General features: G+C 38.9%; 1 protein-coding gene across 1 annotated transcript in view; it reads right to left on the reverse strand.

The window, feature by feature from the left end:
- LOC118576500 (pregnancy-specific glycoprotein 22-like) overlaps window positions 1-9,407 on the reverse strand; it is a 44,394-nt gene extending 34,987 nt beyond the window's left edge. Inside the window, exons 1-6 of the mRNA XM_036176749.1 lie at window positions 9,344-9,407; window positions 7,702-8,054; window positions 5,897-5,917; window positions 3,509-3,854; window positions 2,100-2,459; window positions 854-1,069 (exon numbers count right to left, since the gene is read on the reverse strand). Coding sequence (XP_036032642.1) covers window positions 854-1,069; window positions 2,100-2,459; window positions 3,509-3,854; window positions 5,897-5,917; window positions 7,702-8,054; window positions 9,344-9,407 — 1,360 coding nt within the window. The remainder of the gene's footprint in view (window positions 1-853; window positions 1,070-2,099; window positions 2,460-3,508; window positions 3,855-5,896; window positions 5,918-7,701; window positions 8,055-9,343) is intronic.
- Window positions 9,408-21,301: the final 11,894 nt, after the last annotated feature.

Genomic DNA, 21,301 nt, shown 5'->3' on the forward strand with positions numbered 1-21,301 from the left:
CCCTGGGAAACCTGCTCATTATTTGAAGAGAAACAGAAGAACAGTGGATCTAGGGTAGAGGGGAAGTGAAGCTTAGGAAGGAGTGATGGAATGGGAAAATGTGCTGGTATTGTATTATATGAAAGGGATTAAAAAATGCAAGAAATATATAATGATAGGAAAATGACTCATGTACAAGGTCCCACTGTGAATGCCACTCTCAGGAAAAAAACAGTATGACTATTCTTACATGAAGGATTTTACATCTGTGCATTAAACAAACTGTTTATCAAAGCTATTTAGTAATCAGCTAAGTCCACAGTAAATCAAGGACAGACCCTTTTCCTGTCACTCTTCCTCACTTTACCTTGATGAAAAATGTGCAGGCAGCATTGGGCTTAGATGAAATAGTTAAATATTGCATGTATTTTGAACATATGAGAGCATGTCTTTCTCAGTGCAAACATTACATCATTTTCAGAGTAGACTCAGAGCATCCAAAATTTGAAGACTCCTGAAATCAGTGCCCATAAATTCTGAGGGATCATTATATATTAAAACCACAACCTAAGCTCTTAAGGCCTTTGAATTTTTGTTTACCATATTGATGTCTTTATTCTCCTTTTAAGACCACCTCACTTTAAATTCTGGCTTTCTCTTGCACACACATCCTAGGATTATAGGTTTGAGTCACCATGCTGGTTCTACCTGGTTAGTAACTAATCATTTTCACCACATAACTTTTCTCCATTTTGTACCCCATTGATATAAAAATACCAAAATTCTACTGTCGAATGAGAGGAGAGGTCACTCACTCATCATGGCCAGGAGACTGGGAGACTGGTCCTTAAACTGATTCTGTTGAAAACCTCACATTTATACTCTCCAGCATTCTCAAACCCAGCAGGATATATTCTGAGTCCACACTTGGTAGGGGACAAAGTCATCCTCTCTGTGAGCTTCAGATTCTTGTTATTGAAGATCCAACGGATAGAGACATTAGAATCAGGTGAAATGCAGGTGAAGATCACAGATCTACGTCCTGTGACTGTGGTATCAGAGATTTGTACAAAGGGCTGTGACACATACTCTGTAAAGAAACAGATGAGGGTACCAAATGACAGGAGTCTGGAGAACTCAACTAGACCATCTGTAGTTCACAATTTATAAAGCTTCCGGGAGGGAGAATCTAAAAACATATCTTTTATTTTGGATCTCCTAACCAGGAATTATGTTACCCTAATTCAGGTACTATTTTCCTGTGTCTCAGTTTCCCTATAATACACACACAATGCATGATCATTGCCATATCCATGACTTAAGCTTAGTTATGAGCAATGGTCTGACAATGGGATGGTAAGCTGCTCAAATCAGGAGCATCTGTTACTATTTTCCAGAAGAAAATTTCTATAGGCTGGACTCCATGAGGTATAGGAGGAATCTGGAGTATCTGCTTCACTTGTTTATTTAATTGGAGCCTTGAATTTCCTGTAAAGTCTCAAGCCCATCAGAATAGGCTAACGGGCCAGTCACCTGTCCACTGAGCCTCAGGTGAAGGAGAGGCATAGTAGACCTACCTAAATGAACCTGTGATGTCAGTACACAGCTAATTCTACACTCTATGGGACAGTCAGTACCATAACTTTGTCATTAAATCTTGTTCCATTAGTTCTCACAGGAAATCTAATCAAACAGTTTCAAAAAGCCTCACCCCCCCCCCCCCATGTCACCATGAAGCTCAGCCTGGGGCAATGTTTTGCAGCCTTGGATTTCTGGTGCTCTCTGTGAGAACCCAATGGTTTAATCAGCCAGGGACTGCCTGACTCCCACTGAGTCCTTCTGCAGATATGTGCATGGTGAGAGCTCTAAGAATCTGAGCTGCAACTGACAACCTGGTTCTGGGTTAATCCAGCACATTTCTTCCTATCTCCAGGTAAATACATGTTAGTGATTCTGATCTATTATAGTTTGTCTTCCCCATGTTTATCCTGCAGTAGTGTCACAAACCCTATGACACAATGCAGTCAGGGAGAGAGCAGGCACAGCCCAATCCTGAGAGTTTAGTGTATGAAGTAGGATATGCCACACCCAGAAGTTGAAGACCATAGAGATTCACTTACTTTTTACATCAAGTTCCACATATGCTTTTTCAATTTTGGCATCTTTGTTTATAACTGATAGTGTGTATGTTCCTGCATCCTTCTCAGTGACATTCCGGAGCATCATGGATCCATTATTGTACAGCATCCCTCTTCCTCTGTGTGCAGGCCCCCAGGAAAGGAAATTCATGGCTCTACTGTATTCTACAATTTTAAGAAACTCAGTCCTATACTTTGATTTTTGCCAAGAAAAGGCTTGCATATCTTCTGGAGGATTATGAACTTGGAAAATTACATCTTCCCCTTCAGCAGCATAGCGTGGCTCCAATTGGATCATTAATTGGGAGGAAGTGAGAGGGTTACAGGACAGAGAAAGAGAAGCTGGAAGAAAAAAGAGAAAAGCCATCACATGGAGATCATTGTGCTTTATGAATAGATGGTGACCTCCATCCTGAGCAAATGGATTCATCATTCAGCCTATATTTGCAGCTGTGTATGTGTCTATCTGACTTAAAATGACCTAAACCTGTACCTTTTGGTGTCTACATGGCTGCTCTCTCACTGTTCTCAGTCAGAAACTACACACACTCCTGTACACTGGGGTTTTAGATGATGCCTCCCTTGAATTCAACAGGTCTGAAACTTTCACTGGCTGCTCATAGTCCTGGAGCTTGAGGGAGCTGGTATCAGCCTGTTCTTCAAGACCAGCTCAGATATTTAAAAGACCTGGGTACTAGGCTGGCTGTTTTTATGTAAACTTGACACAAGCTACAGTCATTTTGGAAGACAAGGCCTCACTTGAAAATGCCACCACCAGATTGGCTTCTGGGAAAAACTATACTGTATTTTTAAGTTGGTAATTGATGCAAAAGGATTCAGACCATTGCAGGAAGTTCAAGCCCTGGGCTAGGAGTCCTGGGTGATATAAGAAAACTGGCTGAGCAAGCATGAAGACCAAGCCAATAGGAAGCCCTTCTCAATGACCTTTGAACCAGTTCTTGGATTTTATTTATGACACTCTCAAATTGGGGCAAATAAATACCACAGTTTTACATGGATGCTCTGAAACCATTGTTCTTTAGCAGCTTTAAGAGGATGTGAGAACAGAGCATTAGTAATATGTTCCCCTGCATCACTTTAGTCCAGCCTTGGAAAGAAGACAGGATTTAATCCTCCCTGTTCTAGAGCCCCAGGAGACTGAGTTGACTCTGACATATTTGGCTGAGTTACTTTCCATCAAGTTTTTCCTTGATGAAGGTGGAGTCAGAAGATGGAAGATGGTCTATGCACATTTGTCTCTACCAGTGTGTTCTGCACTAAGTGTTCAAACCTCCACATGGGGACAAAGTGCAGGGGGAAGGGAGGCAGCCATGACAGTCCTATGTGTCTAAGCCACATCCAGCACTGAACAGTTACAGAGAGTCACTTACTGTCCACCTGGAGTTGCACTTGTGCATCTTCACTTCTCATATCTGATCTCAGAATTAGTAGGGTGTACAATCCATGGTCTTTTGGAGTGACATCATGTAGCAATAGGGATCCATCACTGTACAAGGTCTCTCTGCCACCATATGCAGGCCCCCATACAGTTGATTTCCTGCCTAATATGTATCGGGCAACCATAAGGTTCTTGAGCATAGTCATTCCTTTGAACCAGACAAAGCCCACAATATTCTCCGGGGGATTGTGGACAAGGAGGAGAACACTTTTCCCTTCAGCAACGATGGGTGGCACTGATTCAATGCTCAACTGGGCAGAGGTAGCAAGCCGACCACACTTCCAAAAGAAAGCTAGAAGAGAAGAGAGAGATCCATCTAAATGGGACTTTAGTACTTGACTAAGATGAGGCCCTGTGTCCTGAGCAGCTGTTTCCATACTCCAGCCTAGGATTGTGGCGTAAGTGTCTCTCTGTCCTACTTTGTGAGGTTCTGCATATGACCTTTATTTTCTTGGTATCCCCACACTTGTTATTTCCACTGTATGTCTCTCTCTCTTCAGTTGTCAACATTGCCCTGGCTTACGGCCATCAGTTCTCTACTCACATTTACAGTGGATTGGTGTTGGGGTTGATTCCTGCCTGACCTCTTCTTCTACAGACCCCATGTCTTCACTCTCTGATTTCATTGTTATCTGTTCTTCTTGGGGTTACCACCAACACCTGAATTCTCCTTCTATCTTTCTTTATTCAAGTCCACTCAATCAGTGATTTCATAAGAACAATGAGTTGTCTTCTATTTTATAAAAAATAATTCCCAGAAAAACTCAGATATATGTGGAGATTGAATGAATGAATGATGTTGCAGAACCCTGTATGCCCATGGATTTATTTAAGAAACTCATAGGTTTAGGGATATATGATTGGATCTTTCTACTCATTTTGATTTTTTACACTTGTTTACATATTATACTTGCGTATCAGTAATATCAATACCCTACATCTTAGATGTCCTTCCCTAAATGTTCAAATCCCAAAATGGGACACCATGCATAGGGATGGTAGGCACAGATCACCCTCCTGCTGTGGAATAATGCTTTTGTACACTGGTTTAATAAAATGCTTATTGGCCAGTAGCCAGACAAGAAGGACAGGTGGGATAAGCAGACAAGGAGAATTCTGGGAAGAGGAAGGCTGACTGAGGAGACTCCAGCCCATTGTCCAGTTAGCAGCATGTAATGGCACACAGGTATAGCCACAGAAAACATGGTGATATATAGATTAACAAAAATGGGCCGAGTTTAAGTGTAAGAGCTACTTGGTACTAAGCCTGAGCTAATAGATGAGCAGCTTTAATTAATATAAGCGTCTGCATGTTTACTTGGGTCTGAGCAGTTGAAGCTTGGGCAGGATACAGAAAAACTTTCAGTTACAAATGGTGCCAAAACTTGGGGCAAGAGTTTCCACCTAAAACCTGAGGAAGCTTTAAAAAAAGATTCTAAAATGGAGCAAAAAACAGCTTCCAAGTTTTGTCTCTCATGCAAACCATGAGCTACAGTATCGCAGGTTTGCAGCAGCATGTAAGCTTGAGTGCAGCATGGCAGATTTCCACCAAGGTACAAAGTGGTGTCTCCAAGCCACACAATGAAATGGGTGGTGGATTTAGCATTTGCTAGCACAGATAAAAAATGGCTTCTGGGCTACATGCTGCTGGATGGAAGCATAGACCCACTGCTTCCCACAATCAGCTGTGAGCCTGGTTCCAAGAACTGGCAGTAAATGTAGTTCTGCCATTTTGGTAAGCTGAGGTGGGTGGATCCAGGAGCCAAAGCTGCCATTTCAGTCCTAATAATGCTGCAGTTTAATGTAATAGATTCACAATAAGATAGATTCAGATAGGATAATATTTTAAATGGTTTACAATGTATTTAAATTTTTATGTAGGCTTGGATGAGAGATGAAAATGAATATAGACAGTTATATAAAGAAATAATTTTAAAAATAAAGTCTTAAAGAGACAGTAAAAGTAATATAAAAATAAGCCACATAAAGTTGGATATTACACTGAGAATCTGGATTGTGTTGTCTTTGATATTTTTAACTTCAGAAAGAAATTCGATTATAAAGACTGCTAAGTTCAGCCTATATATATATCTTAACTTCAAAATTTGGAACTAAGGATAAGTTTCTTTGGAAAGGAGGCTCTGCTTTTGTTTTCACAAGAAGCAAGAGGCTATGGATTTGTTCCAGATTAAGATACATCACGTTTGACCATCCAAGACACCCTGAAAGGTCTCCAGTGACACCATGGCCCAGATGATCCAACATCCAAAATCAGTTTCAAGGCAACTGGCTCAAAGAATACAGAATCACAGACTACTACAGTCAGGACTTGACCATAATCCTAAATTTTTTTGTGTCCCCATAAGATTATCAGCGCCCTCTATCAGCAGAAATTAGCCTAGAAAACTATGCCCACCTTCCAAAAATTGAATTATGGATATTTATCTTTGTTTAGATGGTTGGTTACAAAGTATTACTGGCCATAGTCAATCTCTTGCTAAAAAAAAGGAGGGATGATATAAAAATATAGGATAAATATTATACGTTGCAATAGATTTTAGTTTAGTCATACAAATTTAAAGTTAATTTTGTTATACTATATGTATAGTTCTACTCTCATTTAAGGTATTATGTTTATGTAACTCATTTAAATTATAATAGATAATAAAGAAATACAAGCCAGTCATTGGTGGTACACGCCTTTAATCCCAGCACTTGGGAGGCAAAGGCAGGTGGATCTTTGGGAGTCTGAGGCAAGCCTGGTCTCCCAAGTGAGTTCCAGGAAAGGCACAAAGCTACACAGAGAAACCCTGTCTTAAAAAACCAAAAAAAAAAAGAAAGAAAGAAAGAAAGAAATATGGATAAATAATTAGTCTTCTATGATAGTCAAACTTATAGTCATGTTAAGTTTTCTAGATATACATAGATATTTGTCAATTGGGTTGGTAATCTTAAAACACTTCAAAGACCTACAGAATATAGCATTTAAAATTTTTTAAAAACGTAGGCTTTCTGGACAATGAGGCTTTCAGGAAACATCTGTTTCTGGCAACATCAGTTTACTTCAAAGAGAAAAATAGGCATCAGAGGCACTCTATATGGAGTTTATCTTCTTGGCAAAAATAGTCATTTAAAAATAGTTCTTGCCTGGACTTCTTGACAAAATGTTGTATCAATTGGACATGGAGGACCCATAGGAAGGTGACCAATGAACTTTTCATGCAAAATGGTCCTTCAGGTTCCTGCTTTGCAGAGGAGACTGCCATATATTCTACAGGACACTTGAAGAAGCGATTAAAAAACTCAAGGTCTGTAGACTTAAGATGGATGCCCTAACATTGAAGAAGAACTTTGGGTGACTGTCCAGGCACCCAGCTGTCTCTGTCATTCTAGATTTTTGGTAGTTGCTTACAATGCTTTTCCTGTTAACTTAGGTAATAAATCCCTCTGAGATCTTTGATGTAGTTGAAGACTAGATAGTTATAGTTGTAACTTTTCTTTGTTATGGTAAAAGATAAATTAGATATGAAACCTTAGACTCACAAATATAGGATAAATAGAATATTTTCTTTGAATTTGCCAAATATATAGAGACTAGATATTGCAACTATAAAAATTGTTGCTATAAATAATTGTATTATGTTAAAAAATTTTACTATGTTAAAGTTAAATTTTTCCTTTTTTTAATTAAACAGAAAAGGGGAAATGCTGTGGAATATTGCTTTTGTTCACTTGTTTAATAAAATGCTGATTGGCCAGTATAAAGGCAGGAAGTGTAGGTGGACAAATAGACAAGGAGAACTCCGGGAAGAGGAAGGCTGAGTGAGGAGATGCCAGCCCACCATCCAGGGAGCAGATTTAATGCCACACAGGTAAAGCCATGGAAAATGGGGCAACATATAGATTAGCAGAAATGGGTTAAGTGTAAGAGCTTGTCAGTTGTAAGCCTGAGCTAATGGCTGAGCAGTTTTAATTAACATAAGCTTCTATGTGTTTACTTGGGTCTGAGCAGCTGCGGACTGGGTGGGACACAGAAAAAACTTTCAGCTACACTCTTCTGTATATCTCCAGGGAAATGAATCTCACCAAACTCACAGAGTTCACAATGAATCACTTACCAGGCACATGGAGGTAAATGGATGTTGTTGATATGATTTTTCCACGTCTATTATAGATTTTTAGGGTATAGGTCCCTGTGTCCTTCTGGGTGATATTTTGAAGCAACAGGGATCCATTGCGATACACTGTCTCTCTACCACTGTTCACAGGCCCTGGCCCATGTAAATTGTTGTCCAGTGTATACCATGCAATTCCATGTGTCGTATTTGTTAGCCCTTTGAACCAGGCAAAGGCTATATGATTCTTTGGCAGACCACGGACAAGGAAAAGGACATTTTCTCCTTCAGCAACTTGGGGTGGCAGTGATTCAATGGCCACATCCGCAGTGGTAGACAGGTGCCAGAAGGTTAATAGGGAGGCTAGAAGGGAATTGAGAAAAACCACTTAGGTTAAACGACTGTGATCATGACTCAGCTTAGGTGTGTGAGTAGAGGTGTGCCCACCCTCCTTTGTAGACATGAATAACAAGATTTCCATTGACTCAGAATGTCTGAGTGTGTTATTAACTCTCTTCCAAATTCTCTGCTCAGGTGTCTGCCTGTTTTCCCCCTCAGTATCCCATATCATTCCTCACATAATGTATTTGTGAACTCTCTGAACTCCCCCTCTGAAGAGTTCTCACTTTCCGATTTTTTTCTCTATTCCCTTTATGATTTGAATCAATCTCTGGCTTCAGATTTCAGGTATATTGACATCAGGTCCACTAGGTCCATAGATTTTTGATTGTTTGTTTTTTGTTTTGGGGTTTACTATTTTTTTAGAAAGTGATTCTCTGTATAGCCTGGGCTATCCTAGAAAATGATCTGTAGACCAGGGTGGCATTGAATTTACATAGATAACCTGTCTCTGCTTCTCACCTGCTTGGATAAAGGGCTTAAGCCACCACCTCCCATTCAGAACCAGGGATTTATAAAGTCAAGATTAGTCTGAACTTTTTGGAAGTTTCAGTTTCTGAAAAAGTCTCAGACAAGTAGATAAAGGAAAAAAATGAAGGAAGGAAGGAAGAATAGAAAGAATGAAAGAGGAATGTGCCTTCATGGATTTACCTTCATAGTTTTTAGAATCAGAGCTTACAAAAACAATTATATTCACATGTGAAATACATGATTTTAGATTTACTTATATGTGTGAATTTGTGAAGGCTACTGTCTCCTTGTGCACATATGAAGATATATTCCACAAGTCTGTGTGGGGCCACATGTGTCAGGGTATGCATGTGTTGTGCATGCCACAGCACCTATGTGGAGAGTAGAATAGAGCCTGCAAGAGTCTGTTCTCTATCTACTTTGTGGAAGCTGAGGACTGACTTCAGGTTGTCATATATTCACACACTCAGACACTTTGGTAATCCTCTCCAGTTTGATTTCAATTTGGAGGGTCATGCTCTCATGGGAACAGCTGCCTTCAGAACATTGCAGCCATTGTAACTAACTGTGAATATGCAGTGCTTGACCCTATTCTCTTATCATCACCATCTGCTGTTCTCTGAGAGCTTCAGACTGCTAAGCCTCTGTCCCTCACTGTACAATGTCTCCACAACTGGAGACAGAAACTTTGAGTCTCCTCTCAAGATCCTGGCCCCATTAGAAGTCTCCAGCATGCCTCTAAGTACCCCTGCCTGACACAGTCAGAGATTAGATGTACTTACATGTGAGCAGAAGCCCCTTCCAGGGGCTACAGCCCTTCCAGAATAGTACAGAGGACTCCTCCATCAATCTTCTTATTTGATGTCCTCCCTCTGGGGAAAAGAGCCTCAGCTCCAACACAGAACTCAGGATCTGCTGTTCTTCTTCCTTCTGAACTGAAATTCTTCTCACACAGCAGCACTTCCCAGAATCCAATGGGTTATGAGTGATGCGACTTGAGTCCAAGGCACTGCTCAATCTCTTCCACTCTCAGTGCTGTCCTGCATCCCTCTCAACTTGCCTTTATGTAGCTCCTCCAAGGAACACATTGAGCTACAAAGCTGATAAGCATCCCCATGCCCCCAGAGAACAACAGCTTATCCTATGGATGACATCTGCCTCATCCTGGCCTTGGGACTGTCAGCACAAAAGAAGCAGCCTCTATACTATCTTTGTCTCCTTGTGAAACAGAGACCCAGCTGAACATCTAGTTTACCCTGTACTCTCAATGCTCTGGGAAGGTGGTATCTACTTAAAACCTGCAAGAAGGTGACAGAAATGTCTCTGAGGGCTGGAAAGAAATCAGCTTAGTGATGACTAGGGATGAAGATCAATCCTTTATCACTAATGTCACCAGTCAAATTAATGATCCAGGATAGAGGCCCAGAAGCAGTTGTTTGAGGAGTTTCATGTTCTCAGTGCTGAAGAAGAGTTGACCTGTGTGTCTTTGAAAGGATGGTGGGTTCCATCTTCCTATGGAGAGTTTCAAGGCAACAGTCTAGCATTACATAGCAGGTATGCACAAGTCCTCCCTGATCCTCCTGAATCACCTTTTCCCTTTCCTTGATGATTTCCTCATGGTAATTTTACCCTCTCCTCTAAGAGATGCCAGAAGGAAGGAGACCTTCATGGTCCCCATGTAGAAAGATGTTCTCAGACAAAGGAAGGAGTCATTAGGTCAGAGAACTGTCTAGGCAGGGAGCTCAAGGTTAGTAGGGACAGAGATGGAAAGTAGACTGCTAGGTCATGACTCAGGGAAACAATTTCTGAAACATTGAGTATGTAACCTGCTATTCTAGTGATACCCTTGAGAATACTGGGAGAACTGCAATCTCAAGTTTAGAGCTACAGCAAGCATGGTCAAGAAGCCAAATGTGCACTTCCCTGATATGTTTAGCACAGGTGGGGTGCAGGGCCTGTCATCCTGATCACTATGCTCTTCAGGACTCCTAATTACTTCCATCATGAGAAGGGTCTATATATGGTTCAAGATTTTTCCTGGAATGCCCTGGACTAAAGTTGGAAGTAGTGTAAATACAGAGAAAGGGCATTTTTCATGAGGACCCTTGTGCTCAGAAAATACCAGAGGAAAATCTTAGGACATTTTTCTTGAGATTAAAAGGACAAGACACAACTGGACCTGTTGGTAAATGCCTTTAATCCTAGTACTCATGAGGCACAGGCAACCAGATCTCTTAGATCCAGGCCAAACTTGTCTATGGAGCAAGTTACAGAACAGCTGGTGTTAAACAAATAAATCCTATCTGGTGAAAAAAGAAGAGGGATCTAAAGCAGGAGACTGAACAAGCACTTTTGAGCCAATCACTGCTGTCTAAGTTCTACCTTGTCTTTAAGCAGCGTGTGCTCCAGTGGGTGCTAAGGGTGTTTGCCCTTGAGTACAAATCACATTGATTCAATTAAATGTGTCTTTCCTATACACTGTTCTGTTTCTTTCTCTTTTCAGATGATAAAACACCCTGAAAAACAGCAGTTTAGGGGAGAGAGTAGAGTACATTTCCCTACTGGGGCTGTGTTATATTATAGCTCTGAAGGAAGTGAAGGCAAAAAAACTTGAGGTTTTCTGACACATTCACAGTCTCACACTCTTGCACATGCGTACCTAGTTTCCTATACAACCAAGGACCATCTACCTAGGAATGATGCTGTCCATAGTATTCTGGGCCTTCCTTTATCAGTTAAGACAATCACTCACAGACATTTACAGCCTGACCTGACATGGCTGATTGAGACTCTGTTTTCTTTGTTGTTATTTACTTATTTTTGAATCCTGACCACAGTTTCCTTTTTCTCCTCTCCTCCCAGTTCCTCTTACTACTTCCCCTATTTCCCATGATCCATCTGTCTCTTTTTATGCCAATACAATATAGTTTTTTTTTCTATGACTCTATAGTAAAGCTTGAAATCAGGGATGTTGATAGCTCCAGAAGTTCCTTTGATTTTTTAATATATTTGTTTTTTGTTTGTTTGTTTGTTTTTACATCAGAAGTTGAGTATTGTTCTTTGGAAGTAGGTAATGAATTGTATTAGAATTTTGATGGGAATTGCATTGAATCTGTAGATTGCTTTTGGTTAGATGGACACATTTACTATGTTAATCCTATTGGTCCATGAGCAGGAGAGATGTTTCCATCTTCTGATATATTCTCCAATTTCTTTTTTCAAAGTCTTGAAGTTCTTGTTATAAAGTTCTTTCACTTGCTTAGTGTCTTAATTAGGGTTTCTATATTGTTAAGAGAAATCATAACCATGACTACTCTTATAACAGAATATTTTTAATTGGGGTGGCTCACTTGTAGTTTGAGGTTCAGTCCATTATCATCATGGTGGAGATCATGGCCATGTGCAGACAGATATGGGAATCAAGATCTCACTGAGAGTCCTACATGTTGCAGGCAACAGTAAAGTTTCTGTCTGTCACAAAGCAAATCTAAAGCAAAATCAACCTTACAGCCCATCCCTAGAATAACACACTTCCTTCAGAAAAAACATAACTACTTCAACAAGGCCACACCTCCTAATAATGCCATACCCTTTTGGGGCCATTTTATTTTGATCCACCAAAAATTGTCAGAGTTAAACTAACGTATTTTCTATTATTTGTGCATACTCCTAAGGGTGGTATAGCCCTGATTTTTATCTCATCCATTATATTTTGTGCATAAGAGGGTTAGTTATTTGGTTAATTTAGTTAATTCTGTAACCAGCTACTTCACTTAAGCTGTTTATCAGCTCTAGGGTTTCCCTGGTAGAATTTTGGGTCTTAATTATATATACAATTATATCATCGACAAACAGTTATACTTTAAGTTCTTCCTTTCCAGTTCATATCCACTTGATATCCTTTAGTTGACTTATTGCTCTGGCTAAAACTTCCGTTATATGGCAAGGTTGGACAGCCTTGACTTGTCCCTGATATTAGTAGAATTGCTTTGAGTTTTTCCACATTTAATTTTATGTTGGCTATTGTTGTAAGACAAATTGTTAAACAGTCTTATTAATAATAAAAATACCAGCATCCAGATATTGGGGTAAAAACTGAGAGATCAGGGAAGCAGAAAGAAGCCAGCCACATTCTTACTGCTAGAAATCCTCAGCCAAAGAGGTACTTCTTATATACTCACACCTATATTCTTTCTGTGTCCTCCTTCTCACTCCCTCTTTCCACCCTACTACATGTATTTCTCTTTCCATCTAGCTCTATCACTTCCTGTCTGTCTGTACAGACTTCCAGACCTCTATGTTTAACTAGCATTTAGAATTAGAGGCATGTGCTATCACCCCTGTCTCTGTTCACAGTGTGGCCTTGAACACTCAGAGATTCAGATGATGTCTACCTCTCAAATGCTAGGATTAAAGGCATGTGCTACCATTGTCTAACTTCTATGTTTAATATAGTGGCTTTTTCCTCTGATCTCCAAGTAAGCATTATTCATTAGAACACAAATAAAATATCACTGTATTTCCCCTTTTTGTCTAAAAAAATATAACTAATATAAGAAAAACTATATATAAGTCCAATTACTATGTGGAATATATATAGGCAATAAATGCATCAAAAATGTCTAGTACATTTGCATTTGGCAATTTCAGTGGAAAAACTCCATTATTTATCCTATTTTCATGAGTCACAAATGTATCTAATTCACTTTTTATCCTAACTTGTATTACCAACTGAAAACTATCTTTTGGTGTCTTTTAAACTTATAAACTTTACAACTCTTTAGTGAGTTTCTTTTCTGAACTTCTTAACAAGGATAACTGTAATTATAACTATTAATCTTCAATTCCCTCAGAGTCCCGAGAAGGAAATAATATTACATAGTTAAACAGGAAGTACAAACAAGCTACTTCCAAAAAATGTTATTTATGACTGAAACGTATCGCTGTCTGGACATTCACCCAATATTTCTTTGCAATGTTGGAGCATCCTCCTCTGCCTACATCCTGGGTGTCATGTTCATAAAATTACTTGCTGCTGTCTAGGGCAGAAGGCATCTTTAGGGGATCCTGAAAAATAAATTTTAAGTTAATTGTCAAGTCCTAGGAGAGGTAGCTGTATCATATGTTGTCTGGTCTCTGAATAATGCAAAAATGTATGGCTTGTCTCAAGTCCTTATTGAAGTAGTCTGTGAGGCTGGATCGTCTCAGTTAGCCATCTCAAAATTGTCCTGAGAAATTTGTAGTCCAAAGTCAATCTTTGGGTGGTGTTAGCCAGCTTAGTGGTATTATCATAGTCTGTGTGGAATCATCTTTGTGGGATCCCATCATCTTTCTGGAGACTTAAATTTGATGTTAGGCACCATCATGATTCCCTTCAGAAAACTGTTAGAGACTCAAACATGAAAACATGTACACACAGCTAGATGAAACTTTTTTTTCTAGAATTAGTTAGTACTCTATATGACTATTAATATCTTGACAAAATTTAATATACATATATATATATATAAATCTTACCAATTTTGATATAAAATTTATACCTTAAGAAAAGCTTTAAGTCAAAATAGAACTAAAGAATTATGAGATTAATAACAATAGAATAGTCCCTTAATTTTGGTTTTCTTCTGTCCCATAATTGATGGCTCTTCTGACTTGACACAGCAGTTTTGCATTTTCTTTTAGCAAGAATGCTTGGGTTTAGACAAAGAGAGAACCATTCTCCAACTCCAAAGCCAGCTTTAATTTTGAATTTAACTGGGAATACATAAAGAGCACTTGAGTTATGTGTCTGTAGAGAAAAGGAAAAACAAACATTTAGGAAGATTTATGAAATTTTATATGCAATATACCAATAGGCCAATTTACTTTTTCTTGAGATGTTTCTTCCAGAAGATTTTTCCTTTTCCTTCAAACATATCATTTGTCCATTGTTCTTCAGATTCCTTAGCCTTCATTCTCCTGAAAGAGAAAAAACAAAAAATACTTCTCCAAGTTGAACTTTGGGGAGGTTCACTTCTGGCAAGTTATATCCAATTAAATGGAAAACATTGTTACTGGTATAAGTTACTTTAAATTCAATAGTCATGCTGGTTGATGAACTATCACCTCTTCTAATTAAAAGATCTCTCTTGCTCAAATTGAACCACTATCCATTTTGATGATATCCAGAGCTTTTCTCTTCCTGTGGAAATATAAACAAAACCTCATGCCTAATGTAATAAATATCCTGGTTTCAATTCTAAGGTCAGCACATACTTAAAATATAGGCTGATATAATTCTATAGTTTGTTCTATTATCTGATGTCTCTCTGCAGCTATGGTTCCTTTCTCATTGGCACAGAGAAAATTTAAAGTTAATTAGTAGTATGTAATCTATCTCTGGGAGTTTTTGTTACCCCTTTCTGTTAGAGTTTGATTTGATCTTTCTATTACTGCTTGGCCTGTAAGATTGTGTGGTATACCTGTAATGTGCTTTGTATTGCAATAAACAAAAAACTGTTTCATTTTACCAGAGCCATAGGCTGGAACATTGTCAATTTGGTTTTTTTTCCCCCGAGACAGAGTTTCTCTGTGTAGCTTTGCGCCTTTCCTAAAACTCACTTGGTAACACAGGCTGGCCTCAAACTCACAGAGATTTGCCTGGCTCTGCCTCTCAAGTGCTGGGATTAAAGGTGTGCACCACCACCACCCGGCAGATTGTCATTTTTAATTTGTTCAGGTATACCCATGGTGACCATAATGCCTAGCAAATGTGTGATTACAGAATCAGCTTTTTGAGAACTCAGAGAAATTGTCCATTGAAATCTTCATCTTCAACAAATGGTGCTGGCATAACTGGATGTCAACATGTAGAAGGCTGCAAATAGATCCATATCTGTCACCGTGCACAAAACTTAAGTCCAAGTGGATCAAAGACCTCAACATAAATCCAGTTACTCTGAACATGATAGAAGAGAAAATAGGAAGTAGTCTTGAACACATTGGCATAGGAGATCACTTTCTAAATATAACACCAGTAGCACAGACACTGAGAGAAATAATCAATCAATGGGATCTTTTGAAACTGAGAAGCTTTTGTAGAGCAAAGGACATGGTCAACAAGACAAAGTAACAGCCTAAAGAATGGGAAGAGATCTTCACCAACCCCACATCTGACAGAGGGCCAATATCCAGAATATATAAACAACTCAAGAAATTATACATCAAGATGTCCTACAGTCCAATGAAGAAATGGGCTATAGAACTAAACAGAGAATTCTCAGCAGAGGAAGTTCAAATGGCTGAAAGACATTTAAGGAATTGCTCAACATCCCTAATTATCTGGGAAATGCAAATCAAAACGACTCTGAGATACTACTACCTTACACCTGTCAAAATGGCTAAGGTCAAAAACACAGAAGACAGCTTATGCTGGAGAAGATGTGGAGCAAGGGGAACTCTTCTCCACTGCTGGTGGGAATGCAAGCTTGTACAGATACTTTGGAAATCAATATGGCACTTCCTTAGAAAACTGGGAATCCATCTCCCCCAAGACCCAGCTATAGCACTCTTAGGCATACACCCAAGGAATGCTCAATAATACCACAAGGGCATTTGCTCAGCTATGTTCATATCAGCATTGTTTGTAATAGCCAGAACCTGGAAACAACCTAGATGCCCTTCAACTGAAGAATGGACAAAGAAAATATGGTACATATACACAATGGAGTACTACTCAGCAGAGAAAAACAATGACATCATGAGGTTTGCAGGTAAATGGCTGGATGTAGAAAAAATCATCCTGAGTGAGGTAACCCAGATTCAGAAGGACAAATATGGTATGTACTCACTCATAGCAGGATACTAGATGTAAAAAAAAGAAGACTAGACTGCTACACAACTCCTGGGAGGCTACCTAGAAAACAGGACCCTAGGAAAGACACAGCGATTGCCCAATGACAGAGAAATGGATGAGATCTACATGAACAACCTGGATGACAGTGGGAGTAATGAAGGGCAAGGTTTGAGGGAAAGACAGCTTGGGGGAGCAAGAGATCCCAGCTGGATCAAGAATAGAAAGGGAGAACAAGGAATGACAAATGATGACCACATGAGAACAGGATAGGCAGAGTGCTGGAGAGGTCCCCAGAAATCCACAATGATACATCCTCTGTAGACTGCTGGCAATGGTCGAGAGAAAGCCTGTTCTGACCTAGTCTGGTGATCATATGGCCAAACACCCTAACGGTCATGCTGGAACTCTCATCCAATAACTGATGGAAGTGGAGGCAGAGATCCTCGTCCAGGCCCCAGGTGGAGCTCCAGGAGTCCAACTGTCGAGAAAGAGGAGGGACTGTAAGACTGTGAATTGTTGAGACCAAGATTGGAAAAGCACAGGGACAAATAACCTAATGAGTGGAAGCACATGAATTATGAACCAAAGGCTGTGGAGGCCCCAGCTGGATCAGGCACTCTGGATAAGTGAGACAATTGAATAACTTGAACTGTTTGGGAGGCACCTAGGCTGTGGGACCAGGACCCGTCCTTAGTGCATGACCTGACTGTTTGGAACCTTGGGGTTACACGGGGACACTTTGCTCAGCCTGGAAGGAGGGAACTTGACCTGCCTGTACTGAATCCACCAGGTTGAACTTAATCCCCACTGGAGTCTTGGCCCAGGAGGAGTTGGGAATGGAGGGGAGGGCCTGGGGGCAGGACGGGAGCAGGGAGGACAGAATAACCCATGGCTGATGTGTAAAATTAAAACACAAATATAATAAATATCAGAAAAAGAAAGAAAACACAAAAAAGGAAATACAAAATGAATGAACTTTTTTCAATCATACCACTTATCAAAGGTAAATCATGTCAGATGAACAATCTAAATTGAGTTGTAACCTCCAAGGCAATAGAAACAATCATTAAAAGTCTCTTAACCAAAGAAGCCAAGGAAGATGATTTTAGCACATAATTCTACCTGGCTTTCAAAGAAGAGTTAATTCCAACACTCCTCAAATTGTTCATAAAATAGAAACAGAAGGAACATTTCCAAATTCTTTTTATGAGGCCACAGTCGCCATGATACCCAAATCACAAAAAGCCTCAACAAAGAAAGAATACTACTCACCAATTTCCTTAAGGAATCTAGACGTAAAAATACTCATTTAAAAACTCACACACTCCATCAAAAAGATCATCCACCATATTCTAGTGAAATTCATCCCAGAGAAGCTGGGATGGTTCAACATACACAAATCTGTCAATGTAACACACTTTATAAACAAACTGAAAGAAAAAAATCCACATGATTATCATATTTGATGCTGTCAAAGCCTTTGAAAAAAATCCAACAATCTTACATGATAAATATCTTGGGGATATCAGGGATACAGAGCCATATCTAAAAATAATGAAGGAAATATGCAGCAAGCCAATATGTGGTAGTGTTTCATTTGTGCTACAATAAATAAAGCTTTCTTGGACATCAGAGGAAAAAGCTAAGCACTATATTAAACATAGAAGTCAGGCAATGGTAGCACATGCTTTAATCCTAGCACTCAAGAGGCAGAGATTCATCTGGATCTTTGTGAGTTTAAGGACACACTGGGAAAAGAGACAGGATTGGTGGCACACTTTTTTTTCAATACTAGTTAACCATAGAGGTCTGGAAGTCTGTAAAGACAGACAGGAATGGATGGAGCTGGACAGAAAGAGAAATAGATGTAGCTGGGCAGAGAGAGGAAGTGAGATCGAGGACACAGAAAGGTATAGGTGTGAGTATTCAGGAAGCAGCTCTCTTTGGCTGATGATTTCTAGCAGTAAGAATGTGGTTGGCTCCTTTCCTCTTCCCTGATCACTCAATTTTTACCCCAATATCTGGCTACTGTTTTTTTTTTTTTTTTATTAATAAGACTATTTAGTATTTTGTCTTACTGCTTGTGCCCTAATGTTTGTTGCATGAATTTATGGAAAAGCTGCTTGCCTGTGGTGTTATAGGCCCCTAGCTCAGGCCCATGAGGGCTGGAGTCTCTTTGGCTTCTTCTCTCCTGGTGGGTTGTGGGCTCTCTCTTGATTCCAAACTCAGATTGCTACCACACTAGGTAGCTGCTTTAAAACTCCCTCAGACTTCTACTGTTCTACACAGTAGGCAGACCTGGTGAATCAATTAAGATACTTAGAAGGGAGGAATTAGTTAAAAGAGAATTTTTCCCACATTGAAAAATGGAAAACATTTTTGCAATGGAGTGAATTTTGTCTCTGTTTGATAACACATTAGGTAGTCTAAAAATTGAACAAATAAATGTGAGGATTAATTAATGTGGGTTGGATTTATATAACATCAATTATGAATATTATTTGTTTGATCATTTTGTTTTAACATTAAAAATGTTGGTTAATTTGAGTGCCAAGGTAAAAGTTTTAGAAAAACTTGTTAGAACATATTATAGATAAATTCAGATCTAGAAAGAAGAATTTAAAGGTGAACATGTCTTAGCATTGAATTACATGGTAACAGAGAAACAACCTAAGGTATAGAAACAGCCAAATTTAATCTATCTGGTAACCTTATAGGAACTGCCAAATGCTGAAGGCTGTGTATGAGCTAATTGGACTCTTGTGGAATGTTGTATGTGAGGAGATTTAAAGAAGCTATAGTCCCATATGGTATGCATTCTCCATTTGTAAAGCAGATGTTAAACTCATGCCCTACTAGTAATAGAATTATCCTGAGGACTGGAAAGATTTGTTTACAGCTGCCTAGAGGCTGATCCAAAGTTACAGTGGAGAACATGTTGGAAAGAGGAGGCTAAGACTATAGAATAACGATATAGGGCTAGAGGTATGAAAATTACCCAAGATCAATTTCTTGAAGAAGGTGATTATGCTGGTATAAAAAGACAACATTTATATGATGACCACACCCAAATTCTATGCCGCATGGCAGCCATAAATGCATGAGATAGAATTGAAGAAGTAGAAAAGAAAATTGAGTCATTTATAAAAGATATACAAGGCCCAAAAAAGAACTCTTCATGGATTTCTTACAAAGACTGTCTTCATCTGTAAATAGAATGATATCAAATTCAGAAGCTAGTCAGATAATAATTGAATCTCTGGGTTTTGAAAATGCCAATATAGCATGCAAAAGGGTAATTCGGCCATTAAAGGCAAGATCAGCACCCTTTGAGGAATGGGTGAGAGATACAATTAATATTGAATCTCATGACCATGATGATACTTGGATAGGAGCTTGAATAATAATAATAATGTCAGATGCTTTAATTGAAGTAAACACGTTCACCTAAAAAGGGACTGTAAACAAGGCATTCCTACAAACAATATTTCTTCAAGCAACAATGGCAACAGAATGCCCCTCCATTCTGGATTATGCAGAAAGTGTCATAAAGGCAAACATTGCATTAATGTGTGCATATCAACAAGGGACAGACAAGGTAATAACTTTGCTTTGCCATAAGGAAAATACATGAGGGAACTTTAGAAGGCACCCATGGCAAATTCAGTTTAGTTCTCTCCTGCCATCATAGAAGAAATCTCTTCTCAGAGCAATTAAATAACCAAATGCCTATTGCAAAAAAGTCATAATGCCAGGGGTAATAGAACAGTTATAGCTGTTATTAGAGAACAAAAAATTCAGGAGAAACCATAAAGCAAATTTTTTGGTAAACTTCTATTAATGAATGAAGACCAAAATTAAAAATACAAATGAATGATGTTCACATCGAGGGTTTTGTAGACACAGGTGTGGATATATGTTAATTGCACCAGAATCTTGGCATCCAAATTGGCCTCTTCAGGAGGTAAATGTTTAGCTGAAAGGGATTGGAACATCTCAAGTGAAATAGAGTGCACGATGAGTTGAGTGTATAAGGCCAGAAGAAAAGAAAATTAAAACCATATCTGGCTAATATAGTCATGAATTTATGGGGATATGATTTATTACAACAATGGAATACCCAGATTAACATTCCTCCAGCCTCAGAAACAAAGCACAACCCAATACATTTCTGAGAAAAAATATTAGAAAGTATTATTGTAAAGAATATTCACTGATTACCCATATTGTGCAAGAACAGGGCACAGTGGTTGCTGATCTCTCAAAGACACCAACAGCTTTGTAACCTTTAAAATGGTTACAAAGAAGCCTATGTGGGTTCAGTAATGGTCTTTAACAACAGAGAAAGTGCAGGCCTTGGAAGAGCTGGAAGAAGAACAGTTAAATGCTCAGCATACTGAAGAATCAACTAGCCTTTGGAATTCTCATGTATTTGTTATTAAAAAGAAATCTGTTAAGTGGAGAGTGGTAACAGACCAAAGAGCAATTAACAAGGTAATCCAGCCAATGGGCTGTCTGCAATTTGGAATCCCTTCACCTACTTTGTTATCTAAAGATGGCTTCCTATAGTTATCAATTTAAAAGACTATTTCTTCTCAATACCCTTACAAGAAAAGAATAGAGAAAGATTTGCATTCCTGATGCCTAATATAACAATTCTCAGATGGTTAAGAGATAGAAATGGAGGGTTCTTTCACAGGAAATGTTAAATAGCCCAACCCTTTGCCAATAATTTGTACAACAACTGTTAGAAGAAATATGTAAACAATTTCCTAAATCTATAATTTATCATTGCATAGATGATATATTACTAGCTGATTCAAATGCAGATACCTTAGAAAGAATGTTTGAAGAAGTAAAGAAAATTTTGCCTTGTTGGGGAGTATAAATTGCTCCTGAAAAGATA

Source organism: Onychomys torridus, unplaced genomic scaffold (genome assembly GCF_903995425.1).
Source record: "Onychomys torridus unplaced genomic scaffold, mOncTor1.1, whole genome shotgun sequence".
Classification (NCBI taxonomy): Eukaryota; Metazoa; Chordata; class Mammalia; order Rodentia; family Cricetidae; genus Onychomys; species Onychomys torridus.